Below are 14,048 nucleotides of genomic sequence, written 5' to 3' on the forward strand. Positions count from 1 at the left end.
GTGGAAAGGGAAGTCTTATTCCATCTGTTGTTGATGTAGGAAGGGAAATCTTCTTCCATTTCATGTTAATGTGGGAAGACAAGTTGTCTTCTGTATCTTGTTGATATGGTTAGGGAAGTTGTATTTCACCTGTTGTTGATGTGGGAAGGGACACCTTCTTTCATCTGTTGTTGACGTGGGAAGGGAAGTTGTCTTCCACCCCTTGTTGATGTGGGCATGGAAATTGTTTTCCATCTGTTGTAGACCTGGGCACGGAAATTGTCTTTCAACTGTTGTTGATTAAGGAAGGAAAATTGTCTGTTACACACAGTTAACAGCGATTTTATTTGCCCAAATTTGAATTAATGTCATCAGTATAACTGAAATGTTTTAAAAACTCAACAGCAAGCATTAACCATTTAAAATGAATACTAGATGCCTTGCTGTATTTCAGGGTCCAGCAGTGATGTTAGGATATCTGGCATTTTCAGGGATGGTTCTTACAAGGTAAATGTTTGTCATGCTTACATTTTATATACTGTAGTCTAAAAAGCTGTTCACACTGGAATTGAAGCATTGGACAGTAAATGTGTACATGCATTAACTGCAAGTGTTTTTAAAAATTGTATAAGATATGTACATGAAAATAAAGAAAAGCATATACTGTATATTGTCAGTTTTTTCACTGTCCAAATTTAGTTATTAAAACAAAAGGACACAATTTACATGATCTGTTACCATAATAATTTTTTTAGACAGTGCTTTTAAATGGGGGTATGGATCACCTTTAGTGATAGCTGTAGTAAACACTTGACAGTAAATGATTTATGCCCCCGCCATAAAATGGGTTGGGGGCATATAGTGTTACCCCTGTGTGTGTGTGTGTGTGTGTGTTTGTTTGTTTGTGTATTCAGGAAATTGTGGTGTTTGTGTCCGGGCCATAACTTTGACATGCATGGTCCGATTTCAGAACAATTTGACACAAATGATAAGCATGGATAGACATTATGTCATGTGCAAAAACCATTTCACTAGCTCAAAGGTCAAGGTCACAGTCCTTGGTTGAACTTAACCAATTTTCACTACATATATACTAATAATGTGGTCTTCATGTCCGGTCCATAACTTAGACATGCATGGTCCGATTTCAGAACAATTGGACACAATTGATAAGCATGGATAGACGATGTGTTATACGCAACAACCATTTCACTAACTTAGAGGTCAAGGTCACAGTCCTTGGTTGAACTTAGCCAATTTTCACTACATATACAGATTACTATATTTTCTGGTTTTCTTACAATGTTTTTTTTATACGCCCGTTTGAAAAATGGGACGTATTATGGGAACGCCCCTGGCGGGCGGGAGGGTGGTTGGGTGGCGTCCACAGACTTTGTCCGGAGCATATCTTCTTCATGCATGGAGGGATTTTGATGAAACTTGGCACAGTTGTTCACCATCATGAGACGGAGTGTCATGCACAAGAACCAGGTCCCTAGGTCTAAGGTCAAGGTCACACTGAGGTCAAAGGTCAAATTCAAGAATGACTGTCCGGAGCATATCTTCTTCATGCATGGAGGGATTTTGATGAAACTTGGCACGTTTGTTCACCATCATGAAACGGAGTGTCCTGTGCAAGAACCAGGTCCCTAAGTCTAAGGTCAAGGTCACAGAGATCAAAGGTCAAATTCAAGAATGACTTTGTCCGGAGCATATCTTCTTCATGCATTGAGGGATTTTGATTTAACTTGGCACAATTGTTCACCATCATGAGACGGAGTGTCGTGCGCAAGAACTAGGTCCCTAGGTTTAAGGTCAAGGTCACACTTAGACGTCAAAGGATACAAGAATGAAAACTTTGTCCGGAGCATTTCTTCCTCATGCATGGAGGGATTTTGATACAACTTGACACAAATGTTCACCACCACAAGATGGAGTGTCTTGCGCAAGAACCAGGGTCCCTAGGTCTAAGGTCAAGGTCACACTTAGAGGCCAAAGGTCAGATACAAGAATGACTTTGTCCGAAGCATTTCTTCTTCATGCATGGAGGGATTTTGATGTAACTTGGCACAATTGTACACCATCATGAGACGAAGTGTCACACGTAGGTTCCTTTGTTAGAATTTTACTTCCCTTTGTTTTACTATAAATAGCTTGTATTGTAACTTTTTCATTACTAGTCGTAGGGAAAAATTGAGACCACATGCATGTTACATCCAATTCTGAGGTGTATTTTGACCTATCTATACCTGGTAAGGATTTTTGTGTGGACCTTTTTTTTTTTTTTTTTTTTAAGATTAACTTCCCTTAGTTGCTTGTCTTGTAACTTTTTCATTACTAGTTGTAGGGAAAAATCAAGACACTTTTCTGTATAACAACATGCATGTTACATCCAATTCTGAGGTGTATTTTGACCTATCTGTACCTGGTAAGGATTTTTATGTGGACTTACAATTTTTTGGGGGGGATTTTTTTTTTTCTTTTTTTTTTTTTTAAAGATTAACTTCCCCTAGTTGTTACTATAAATAACTTAATATTGTAACTTTTTTATAACTGACCATAGGGAAAAGGCAAGACCACTTTTCTGTGGTACAACATATATGTTACTTTCAAATTTTAGGTGTATTTTAAGGTATCTCTACCTGGTAAGGAGTTTTTATTTGGATTTAGAAAAACAAAAGAATTACAATAATTACTACCACAAAATTAAAATTCCATTTGCAAATACAGGTGCTAGTGTAAAGAAATTTGCTGTGATGGGTGTATATTGTGACATTCTGGCACTCTTGTTTGTAAATAAGTAGGACCAAGGGTCCTTCTTTTAGTTTGTAAGCAGTGCCATGCCTGTTACCTTTCTCATGTTGCGGGGGCATCAGTGTCCATGACACATTTCTAGTTTAAGTGTAGAATCACTGTCAAATCCAACCCATTCATTATTAGCTTGACTATTTGAAGAATAGTCTAGCTATTCTACTCACCCTGGCGTCGGCGTCGGCGTCGGCGTCGGCGTCACACCTTGGTTAAGTTTTTGCATGCAAGTACATACAGCTATCATTTAAAGGCATATAGCTTTGAAACTTATTTATTCTTTTTCTAGGTCAATTACCAACCTCACTGGGTCAAGTTCCATAACTCTAACATGTATTTTGAGCAAATTATGCCCCCTTTTGGACTTAGAAAATTCTGGTTAAAGTTTTACATGCAAGTTACTATCTCCAAAACTAATGCAGATATTGAATTGAAACTTCACATGTGTCTTCGGGGTTATAAAACTAGTTGATAGCACCAAGTCCCATAACTCTGACCTTCATTTTGGCCAAATTATGCCCCCTTTTGGACTTAGAAACTTCTGGTTAAAGTTTTGCGTGCAAGTACATACAGCTATTACTAAAAGGCATATAGATTTAAAACTTATTTATTCTTTTGCTAGATCAATTACCTACCTCACTGGGTCAAGTCCCATAACTCTGACATGTATTTTGGCCAAATTATGTCCCCTTTTGGACTTAGAAAATTCTGGTTAAAGTTTTACATGCAAGTTACTATCTCCAAAACTAATGCAGATATTGAATTGAAAGTTCACATGTGTCTTCGGGGTTATAAAACTAGTTGATAGCACCAAGTCCCATAACTCTGACCTTTATTTTGGCCAAATTATGCCCCCTTTTGGACTTAGAAAATTCTGGTTAGTTTTGCGTGCAAGTACATACAGCTATTACTAAAAGGCATATAGATTTGAAACTTATTTTTTCTTTTTCTGTATCAGTTACCGACCTCACTGGGTCAAGTCCCATAACTCTGACATGTATTTTGGCCAAATTATGCCCCCTTTTGGACTTAGAAAATCCTGGTTAAAGTTTTACATGCAAGTAACTATCTCCAAAACTACTATAGATATTAAATTGAAACTTCACGTGTGTCTTCGGGGTTATAAAACTAGTTGATAGCACAAAGTCCTATAACTCTGACATGTATTTTGGGCAAATTATGCCCCCTTTTGGACTTAGAAAATCCTGGTTAAAGTTTTGCGTGCAAGTACATACAGCTATTACCAAAAGGCATATAGCTTTGAAACTTATCTATTCTTTTTCTAGGTCAATTACCAACCTCACTGGTTCCATAACTCTTAACATGTATTTTGAGCAAATTATGCCCCCTTTTGGACTTAGAAAATGCTGGTTAAAGTTTTACATGCAAGTTACTATCCCCAAAACTAATGCAGATATTGAATTGAAACTTAACATGTTTCTTCGGGGTTATAAAACTAGTTGATAGCACCAAGTCCCATAACTCTGATATGTATTTTGGTCAAATTATGTCCCCTTTCGAACTTAAAACTCTTTTGATATTTAACATTTTGGGTAATAATTTCCTGCTTCTGTGACAATATTTTGAATAGTCGAGCTTGGCTGTCTTATGGACAGCTCTTGTTTATTACCAAGTATCTTAATCTTATTCAACAAGATACTTTTACTGGGAAAACAGAAATTGGCACAGATTGGAATACACCTTTTTATTGCTATGTAGTTTTGTCAGCATTTCTCTGAAGGATAACTGTTACCAACTATGTTACAGGTTGCGGCGACCAATTGGTAAACTGACTGTGATAGAACAAAAACTAGAGGGAGAATACCGCTACGTAAATTCTCGACTCATAACAAACAGTGAAGAGGTAGCATTCTACCAGGGAAATAAGAAAGAGAAAACAATTATACTGGCAACATTTAAAAAGCTGGTAAATATTTTGTATTATATAAAAAGTGGAATGCATAGACTTCTGTACTGAAGAACATGTAGATCTGAGGTAATGGCCATGTGCTACTGTAATTCATGGTAACCAGTAATGTTCTAAATAGGTTTTCAGTATTTTTAGAGAAATAAAAATTATCCTATGTTAATCGTTTGTTTCACATTTCTTACTTTTTAGCTCCACTATTCAGAGAATAGAGGGACTATTCTACTTGCACCGGTGTCCGCGTTGGCGTGACCATTCATGGTTAAAGTTTTAAGGCAACCTTTGTTTTTCTGTCATATCTTTGTTACTATTGCTTATGTCTTCTGTAACTTTACATAACCATTGTCCAGCATACCAACAAAGTATGTGCAGGTACTTAGGTTATTTTTAAGGTTAAAGTTTTTCGGCAACCTTTGTTTTTCTGTCATATCTTTGTTACTATTGCTTATATCTTACTGTAACTTCACATAAACATTGTCCAGTATACAAACAAATTATGTGTAGGGGCTGAGCCCATTATACCCAAGATCAAGGTCACCAAGGTGTTATACTTAAGTTATTTTTAAGGTTAAAGTTTTTCGGCAACCTTTGTTTTTCTGTCATATCATTGTTACTATTGCTTATATCTTACTGTAACTTCACATAAACATTGTCCAGTATACAAACAAAGTATATGTAGGGTCTGAGCCCATTATACCCAAGGTCAAGATCACCAAGGTGTTAGGTTATTTTTAAGGTTAAAGTTTTTGGCAACCTTTGTTTTTCTGTCATAGTTTTGTTACCATTGCTTATATCTTATTGTAACTAAACATAAACATTGTCCAGTATACAAACAAAGTATGTGTAGGGGCTGAGCCCATTATACCCAAGGTCAAGATCACCAAGGTTACTTTTAAGGTTAAAGTTTTTCGGCAACCATTGTTTTTCTGTCATATCTTTGTTACTATTGCTTATATCTTACTGTAACTTCACATAAACATTGTTCAGCATACAAACAAAGTATGTATAGGGGCTGAGCCATTATACCCAAGGTCAAGGTCACAAAATTGTTATACTTGGAATTATTTTCATGTTAAATTTTTTCGAAAGCTTCGTTTATAGACATATCTTTGGTACTTTAAAAGATAGTGACTTGAAATTAAAAATATTTCTTTATAATCATCATCTGCATGTGTGGTTACAAACCCCATAACTCTAATTATATTTTTGACAGAATTATGCCCCTTTTGTACTTAAGTTTTTTTCAATCTTCGCTTTCTGGATATAACTTTAATGCAATATAAGATAAAGACTTGAGACTTAAAATTTATCTTTATCATCATCTGCATGTGTGGTAACAATCCCCATAACTCTGATTTGTATTTTTGACCAAATTATGCCCCTTTCATATTTAATTTTTTTAACAAACTTCGTTTTCTGGACATAACTTTGGAACTATATAAGGTAATTACTTGAAACTCAAAATTTATCTTTACCATCATCATCTGCATGTGTGGTAACAATCCCAATAACTCTAATTTGTGTTCTTGACAGAATTATGCCCCTTGGTGTATCTTCCTTTTAAAGTAGAGGTCTCTTATTGAGACATATATTCATTTTACTGTCAAATCGCCGAATAGTGGAGCGCACAGTCTTACGGACAGCTGTTGTTATTTATATGTTCAGGACATGTCAGAAAATGACTGTTAGTGAAGTATTTCTAACAAAATGTATTAAATATTTATCTTTCCCTAAGTATTTTATAAATATCAAGCTGAGATACAATTTAATAACAGTTACACATTTTATGATTTCAGGTTAACCATTTGAGATACTTTATTTTCTTTCGGCTACAGATGGGATTTGTAGACAACATTATTGCCAAATGTAAGTGGTCTATATCTGTATTCCAGTAGGATTAAACATACAGAAAACTGATATGTTTAAGGGACATAGATGTATAAATAGTGCTGCTGGGGCCTCCTTTCTTCCTCTGAGGGACAAAGTTGTATTGGTAGTACTGCTGGGGCCTCATTTCTTGCTCTGAGGGACATAGTTGTATAGGTAGTACAGCTGGGACCTCATTTCTTGCTCTGAGGGACATAGTTGTATAGGTAGTACAGCTGGGACTTCATTTCTTGTTCTGAGGGACAAAGTTGTATAGGTAGTGCTGCTTGGGCCTCATTTCTTGCTCTGAGGGACAAAGTTGTATAGGTAGTACTGCTTGGCCTCATTTCTTGCTCTGAGGGACATAGTTGTATAGATAGTACTGCTGGGTCTCATTTCTTGCTCTGAGGGAATAGTTGTATAGATAGTGCTGCTTGGGCCGCATTTCGTCCTTGGAGGGACAAAGTTGTATTGGTAGTACTGCTTGGGCCTCATTTCTTGCTCTGAGGGACATAGTTATATAGGTAGTACAGCTGGGACCTCATTTCTTGTTCTGAGGGACAAAGTTGTATAGGTAGTGCTGCTGGGGCCTCATTTCTTGCTCTGAGGGACATTGTTGTATAGGTAGTGCTGCTGGGGCCTCATTTCTTGCTATGAGGGACATAGTTGTATAGGTAGTGCTGCTGGGGCCCCATTTCTTGCTATGAGGGACATAGTTGTATAGGTAGTGCTGCTAGGGCCTTATTTCTTGCTATGAGGGACATAGTTGTATAGGTAGTGCTGCTGGGGCCTCATTTCTTGCTATGAAGGACATAGTTGTATAGGTAGTGCTGCTGGGGCCTCACTTCTTGCTATGAGGGACATAGTTGTATAGGTAGTGCTGCTGGGGCCCCATTTCATTCCCAGAGGGACACAGTTGTATGAATAGTGCTGCATTTGAGTTGGCTACCTTTTAGCAAAATTTAGTTGAAACAAAACGGGATGATTTGTTATATTTGAATGATTACATTGAAATTTTACTGATACAGTAGAGTTTGGTTGAAGTTTTGAGAAATTTTTCTAGATCTTAACTGATACAATAAGGAAGATAAGGTCTAGAATAGTTTTAAAAATATTTCTACTTATAAAGAACGGATGATTTTGAGTTAAGTTGTTTTCTTCATTTGGTAAAACAGAGAATAATTTTGCAACACATTCTTATTTCAGATTTTGCGACTGTGATAGGATACTTGGTTGTAAGTCGGCCGTTCTTAAATCTGGCTAATCCGAAATACGACAGCAGCTCACATAGTGAGAGATTAGAGGTGCAGTATATATATATATATATCAGAAAATTGGTTTATGCAGAGACGTTAATGAATATTCAGACATGTCGCGCAACAATTAATGTTCTAATATGAAAAAATCATTTACAGTTTCATTAAAACATGATAATATTGACATTATTTTGTGCCATTTAGAAAAAGAACTTCCACATTTCGATCTACAATTGAGCCGCACCATGAGAAAACCACCATCATGCATTTGAGACCAGCATGGATGCACAGGCTGGTCTGAATCTATGCTGGTCACAAACGCACTATGTTGGTTTTCTCATGGTGCGGCTCAATTTTATATAAAAGAAGTTTTAGAAGTGAAATGATATAACAGAATGGTGTAACACTTAATTGACATACTCTGAATTGATAAGTAGGTGCGGAGAATATGTCTATGCATTCCTAAATTATTCTGCTGGACGTGGTACCTCTCGTGGTATAATATTTTCAGCTCACCTGTCACAAAGTGACAAGGTGAGCTTTTGTGATCGCGCGGTGTCCGTCGTCCGTGCCTGCGTGCGTAAACTTTTGCTTGTGACCACTCTAGAGGTCACATTTTTCATGGGATCTTTATGAAAGTTGGTCAGAATGTTAATCTTGATGATATCTAGGTATAGTTCGAAACTGGGTCACGTGCCTTCAAAAACTAGGTCAGTAGGTCTAAAAATAGAAAAACCTTGTGACCTCTCTAGAGGCCATATATTTCACAAGATCTTCATGAAACTTGGTCAGAATGTTCACCTTGATGATAGCTAGGTCAAGTTCGAAACTGGGTCACGTGCCATCAAAAACTAGGTCAGTAGGTCTAAAAATAGAAAAACCTTGTGACCTCTCTAGAGGCCATATATTTCACAAGATCTTCATGAAAATTGGTCAGAATGTTCACCTTGATAATATCTAGGTCAAGTTTGAAACTGGGTCACGTTCCTTCAAAAACTAGGTCAGTAGGTCAAATAATAGAAAAACCTTGTGACCTCTCTAGAGGCCATATTTTTCATGGGATCTGTATGAAATTTGGTCTGAATATTCATCTTGATGATATCTAGGTCAAGTTCGAAACTGGATCATGTGCGGTCAAAAACTAGGTCAGTAGGTCTAAAAATAGAAAAACCTTGTGACCTCTCTAGAGGCCATATATTTCATGAGATCTTCATGAAAATTGGTCAGAATGTCCACCTTGATGATATCTAGGTCAAGTTCGAAAGTGGGTCACGTGCGGTCAAAACTAGGTCAGTAGGTCAAATAATAGAAAAACCTTGTGACCTCTCTAGAGGCCATATTTTTCATGGGATCTGTATGAAAATTGGTCTGAATGTTCATCTTGATGATATCTAGGTCACGTTTGAAAGTGGGTCACGTGCCATCAAAAACTAGGTCAGTAGGTCAAATAATAGAAAAACCTTGTGACCTCTCTAAAGGCCATATTTTTCATGGGGTCTGTATGAAAATTGGTCTGAATGTTCATCTTGATGATATCTAGGTCAAGTTCGAAACAGGGTCATGTGTGGTCAAAAACTAGGTCATTAGGTCTAAAAATAGAAAAACCTTATGACCTCTCTAGAGACCATACTTGTGAATGGATCTCCATAAAAATTGATCAGAATGTTCACCTTGATGATATCTAGGTCAAATTTGAAACTGGGTCACGTGCCTTAAAAAACTAGGTCAGTAGGTCAAATAATAAAAAAACCTTGTGACCTCTCTAGAGGCCATACTTTTCATGGGATCTGTATGAAAGTTGGTCTGAATGTTCATCTTGATGATATCTAGGTCAAGTTTGAAACTGGGTCAACTGCGGTCAAAAACAAGGTCAGTAGGTCTCAAATTATTAAAATCTTTTGACCTCTCTAGAGACCATATTTTTCAGTGGATCTTCATGAAAATTGGTCAGAATTTTTATCTTGATAATATCTAGGTCAAGTTCAAAACTGGGTCACATGAGCTCAAAAACTAGGTCACTATGTCAAATAATAGAAAAAACGACGTCATACTCAAAACTGGGTCATGTGGAAAGAGGTGAGCGATTCAGGACCATCATGGTCCTCTTGTTATATAAAACACAGGTATGTTGACATCACAACAACTTACTATATTTGGCTCCATACAGGTGCCATGAAATAATGCTTCCATATCATATCCACTTGTTTCCATAAAAGACATATAAGGATGGAAATAAAATACAGCAGAACCCAGTTTTTAGCTCACCTGTCACATAGTGACAAGGTGAGCTTTTGTGATCACCCTTCGTCCGTCGTCAGTCGTCAGTCCGTCCGTGCGTCAACAATTCCTTGTCTGCACGATAGTGGTTTCATTTATGATTTTATTTTAACCAAACTTGCACACAACTTGTATCATCATAAGGTCACGGTTCCTTTCTTGAATTGGCCAGATCCCATTATGGGTTCCAGAGTTATGGCCCCCGAAAGGGCCGGAATTAGCTCTTTTGACCTTGTCTGCACAATAGCAGCTTTATTTATGATTTGATTTTTACCAAACTGGCACACAACTTGTATCACCACGAGATCTTGGTTCATTTCTTGAACTGGCCAGATTCCGTTATGGGTTCCAGAGTTATGGCCCCTTAAAGGGCCGGAATTAGCTCTTTTGACCTTGTCTGCACAATAGCAGCTTCATTTATGATTTGAATGTAACCAAACTTACACACAACTTGTATCACCATAAAATCTTGGTTCCTTTCTTGAACTGGCGAGATTCCATTATGGGTTCCAGAGTGATGACCCCAGAAAGGGCCAAAATTAGCTATTTTGACCTTGTCTGCACAATAGCAGCTTCATTTATGATTTGATTTTAACCAAACTTGCACACAACTTGTATCACCACAAGATCTTACTTCCTTTCTTGAACTGGCCAGATTCCATCATGGGTTCCAGAGTTATGGCCCCTGAAAGGGCCAAAATTAGCTATTTTGACCTTGTCTGCACAATAGCAGCTTCATTTATGATTTGTTTTTAACCAGACTTGCACACAACTTGTATCACCACGAGATCTTGCTTCCTTTCTTCAACTGCAGGGTTCGAATTTAAGCTCGCATACTCGCGAAATGCGAGTGCAAATTTCAAACTGCGAGGTGAGATTTCAGACACCAGCATTTTTTTGCGAGTGAAATTTTTGGCCGAATAATGTGCATTTCTAACGGTCGTCTCAATCTTACACTGTTCTTTCTTTAACAACTCGCGGTCATTGCAGCCCATTGTCATTTGCAGAACTAATTTCAGCCTTTCTTTCATCTTTCGTCGTAAACGGAAGTTTACACTCGATACATGTCCCATGCGCATGTCTTTTCAACTGCTGACAAGTACCTGCGCCAATTTTGATGACTTTTACCACATCCGGTGGGTTTTTTGGTAATCTATAATAAGTTACTATTTATATAGCGCAAATACGATTGGCTGGACTCGTCACATGGATGTTTGTGTTAATGTTTCTAATAAAGTGACAAGTCGCGGAAAATGCAAGTTGTTTTTTCATTTAGCAAGTTAAAAAAAAATACCACTTGCGAAAAAATCCAAGTAGAAAATCTGGCTAAATTCGAACCCTGAACTGGCCAGATTCCTTCATGGGTTTCAGAGTTATGGCCCCTTAAAGGTCCAAAATTGGCTATTTTGGCTTTAACAGCCATATAGAGACTTCATTTATGGTTTTATTTGATACAAACTTCCAAAATATCTTCAACAACAATAAATCTTGGATTCCATGACAAATCAGATCCAATCGTAGGTTCCAGAGTTATTTTATATCTGATTACCTCCCCTGATTGTAATCAAAATGGATTTATATCAGTAAGTACTTATAGGACTTATTTGAAATTTCATTATTGTTATAAGTTGGACAGAGACAATCAGGGTAGATAACTATGGACTGGTTTTATGTCAAATTACCTCCCTTTATTTCAAATTAAAATGGGTATATCTCCATAACTAATGAAGATACTGATCTGAAATTCCATTTATGTCAACAGATTTATTCTGCAGATCCTTCTTTTGTTCACTTACAATATTTATTTTTTTAATAACTTCCCTTTTACATTACTATAAATAGCTTATTTTTAGTAACTTCTTTATTATTGGCCGTAGGGAAAAACCAAGACCACTTTTCTGTGGTACAACATGGATGGTACCTCCAATTTTTAGGTGTATTTGACATTATTAATACCTTGTAAGAATTTTTTTTTCTTTTTGGTTAAATTTCTTCCCTTTGTTGTTCCTGTCCTTGGACTTTGATATTTTAACTGAGGACCTTCTTGTCCTCAAGTGCAATGATAACAGGTGAGCGATATAGGGCCATCATTGCCCTCTTGTAATATGTTTAAATACTCCGATTCAGATTAAGTATTATGTGCTCAGGCTATACCTTCATGAAATGATTCTGTAGGCATATACCCTTACTGTTTTGTTTAAATATATTAAAACATGTTTCTGCTGTGTGTTATTTCTTAACTACATGTTCTACAACTTGGACACATATGTCTGTACTGGAATACAAACCTGTAGCTTGTACCAGGAATTTATATTTGGATATCATTTCAGTTCTGTTGAGGTATTTAACAATGAACCTAGGGAATGAAAAATGAAAGTACTTTATATACCATGTTTTGTTTGACAGGATTACTACAAGAGTGGTCGTATGTTGGTCCGAATGGCAGAGGCTATTGGCAGGATAGTCCTGGCTGGCAGGGAGATGACCAGACTAGCAGGGTATGTATTGTTGCCTTGGTCTTAGGTAGAAGATAATAGGAAACTGTTTATTAGACTTTTTCAGCAAGGTTGATGCGCACAAAATTCTACTGTGATCATCCTGCATTTGTCATCATTAGTAGGAGGTTGCAGTTGTAGCTGAATTTTCATGAGACTTGAAGAAAAAGTTTTTATGCCCCCGAAGGGAGGCATATAGTTTTTGAACCGTCTGTCGGTCTGTCAGTCTGTCCGCAATTTTCGTGTCCGGTCCATATTTTTGTCATCGATGGATGGATTTTCAAATAACTTGGCATGAATGTGTACCACAGTAAGACGACGTGTCGCGCGCAAGACCCAGGTCCGTAGCTCAAAGGTCAAGGTCACACTTAGACATAAAGGATAGTGCATTGATGGGCGTGTCCGGTCCATATCTTTGTCATCAAATGGATGGATTTCAAATAACTTGGCATGAATGTGTACCACAGTAAGACGACCTGTCGCGCGCAAGACCCAGGTCCGTAGCTCAAAGGTCAAGGTCACACTTAGACATTAAAGGATAGTGCATTGATGGGCGTGTCCGGTCCATATCTTTGTCATCGATGGATGGATTTTTAAATAACTTGGCATGAATGTGTACCACAGTAAGACGACGTGTCGCGCGCAAGACCCAGGTCCGTAGCTCAAAGGTCAAGGTCACACTTAGACGTTAAAGGTCATTTTTCATGATAGTGCATTGATGGGCGTGTCCGGTCCATATCTTTGTCATTCATGCATGGATTTTAAAATAACTACGCATGAATGTGTGACACAATAAGACGACGTGTCGCGCGCAAGACCCAGCTCCGTAGGTCAAAGGTCCTAAACTCTAACATCGGCCATAACTACTCATTCAAAGTGCCATCGGGGGCATATGTCATCCTATGGAGACAGCTCTTGTTCTATATGAAATCTAGGACAGTTTCAGTGCTTGGTTAACTGGGACAACAAAGGATGTCACTAGGTCAATTAACAGAAAAACATGTACACTGTAGAGGCCACATTTTCTAAGTGATGATCCTGATATTTATTTTGATGAAATCTAATCATAGAAAACTTTAATGATAAAAAAAGAGGTAATATTTTCTACCTGATGGACACAAGAATTTAAGTCTATGAGAACTAATTTAAATGTGGCAATTTAGGGTAAAAAATTTGGTCACTAGTCTGATTGTATAAAAACCTTGTAAACTCATTTTATACCTGATTTACATGAAATGTTTCAGTTTTGTTTTTATGAAGAATGTGTCATTTTCAAAACTAAAGTCAGGTCATGTTGGACCTAAAGCTATGTCACTAGGTGAAAAAATTGAAAAACTTGTTAATACTCTAGTTACTAGGATTGTTCATGTTATTTGATTTTTATAAAAACATGACCTTTAGTTGGGGCTAGTGTCTGTGTGTGTTTTTATATTTGTTTGA

At 37.2% G+C, this 14,048-nt stretch overlaps 1 protein-coding gene across 2 annotated transcripts in view; it reads left to right on the forward strand.

Moving 5' to 3' along the window:
* LOC123525320 (ATP-binding cassette sub-family D member 3-like) overlaps positions 1-14,048 on the forward strand; it is a 59,740-nt gene that overhangs the window by 30,792 nt on the left and 14,900 nt on the right. For both annotated transcript variants that reach the window (XM_045304272.2, XM_045304273.2), the window contains exons 11-15: positions 434-486; positions 4,555-4,714; positions 6,511-6,580; positions 7,787-7,884; positions 12,520-12,611. In XM_045304272.2, the coding sequence (XP_045160207.2) occupies positions 434-486; positions 4,555-4,714; positions 6,511-6,580; positions 7,787-7,884; positions 12,520-12,611 (473 nt within the window). The remainder of the gene's footprint in view (positions 1-433; positions 487-4,554; positions 4,715-6,510; positions 6,581-7,786; positions 7,885-12,519; positions 12,612-14,048) is intronic.

This window comes from Mercenaria mercenaria, chromosome 3, assembly GCF_021730395.1.
Source record: "Mercenaria mercenaria strain notata chromosome 3, MADL_Memer_1, whole genome shotgun sequence".
In the NCBI taxonomy this organism is placed as follows: domain Eukaryota; kingdom Metazoa; phylum Mollusca; class Bivalvia; order Venerida; family Veneridae; genus Mercenaria; species Mercenaria mercenaria.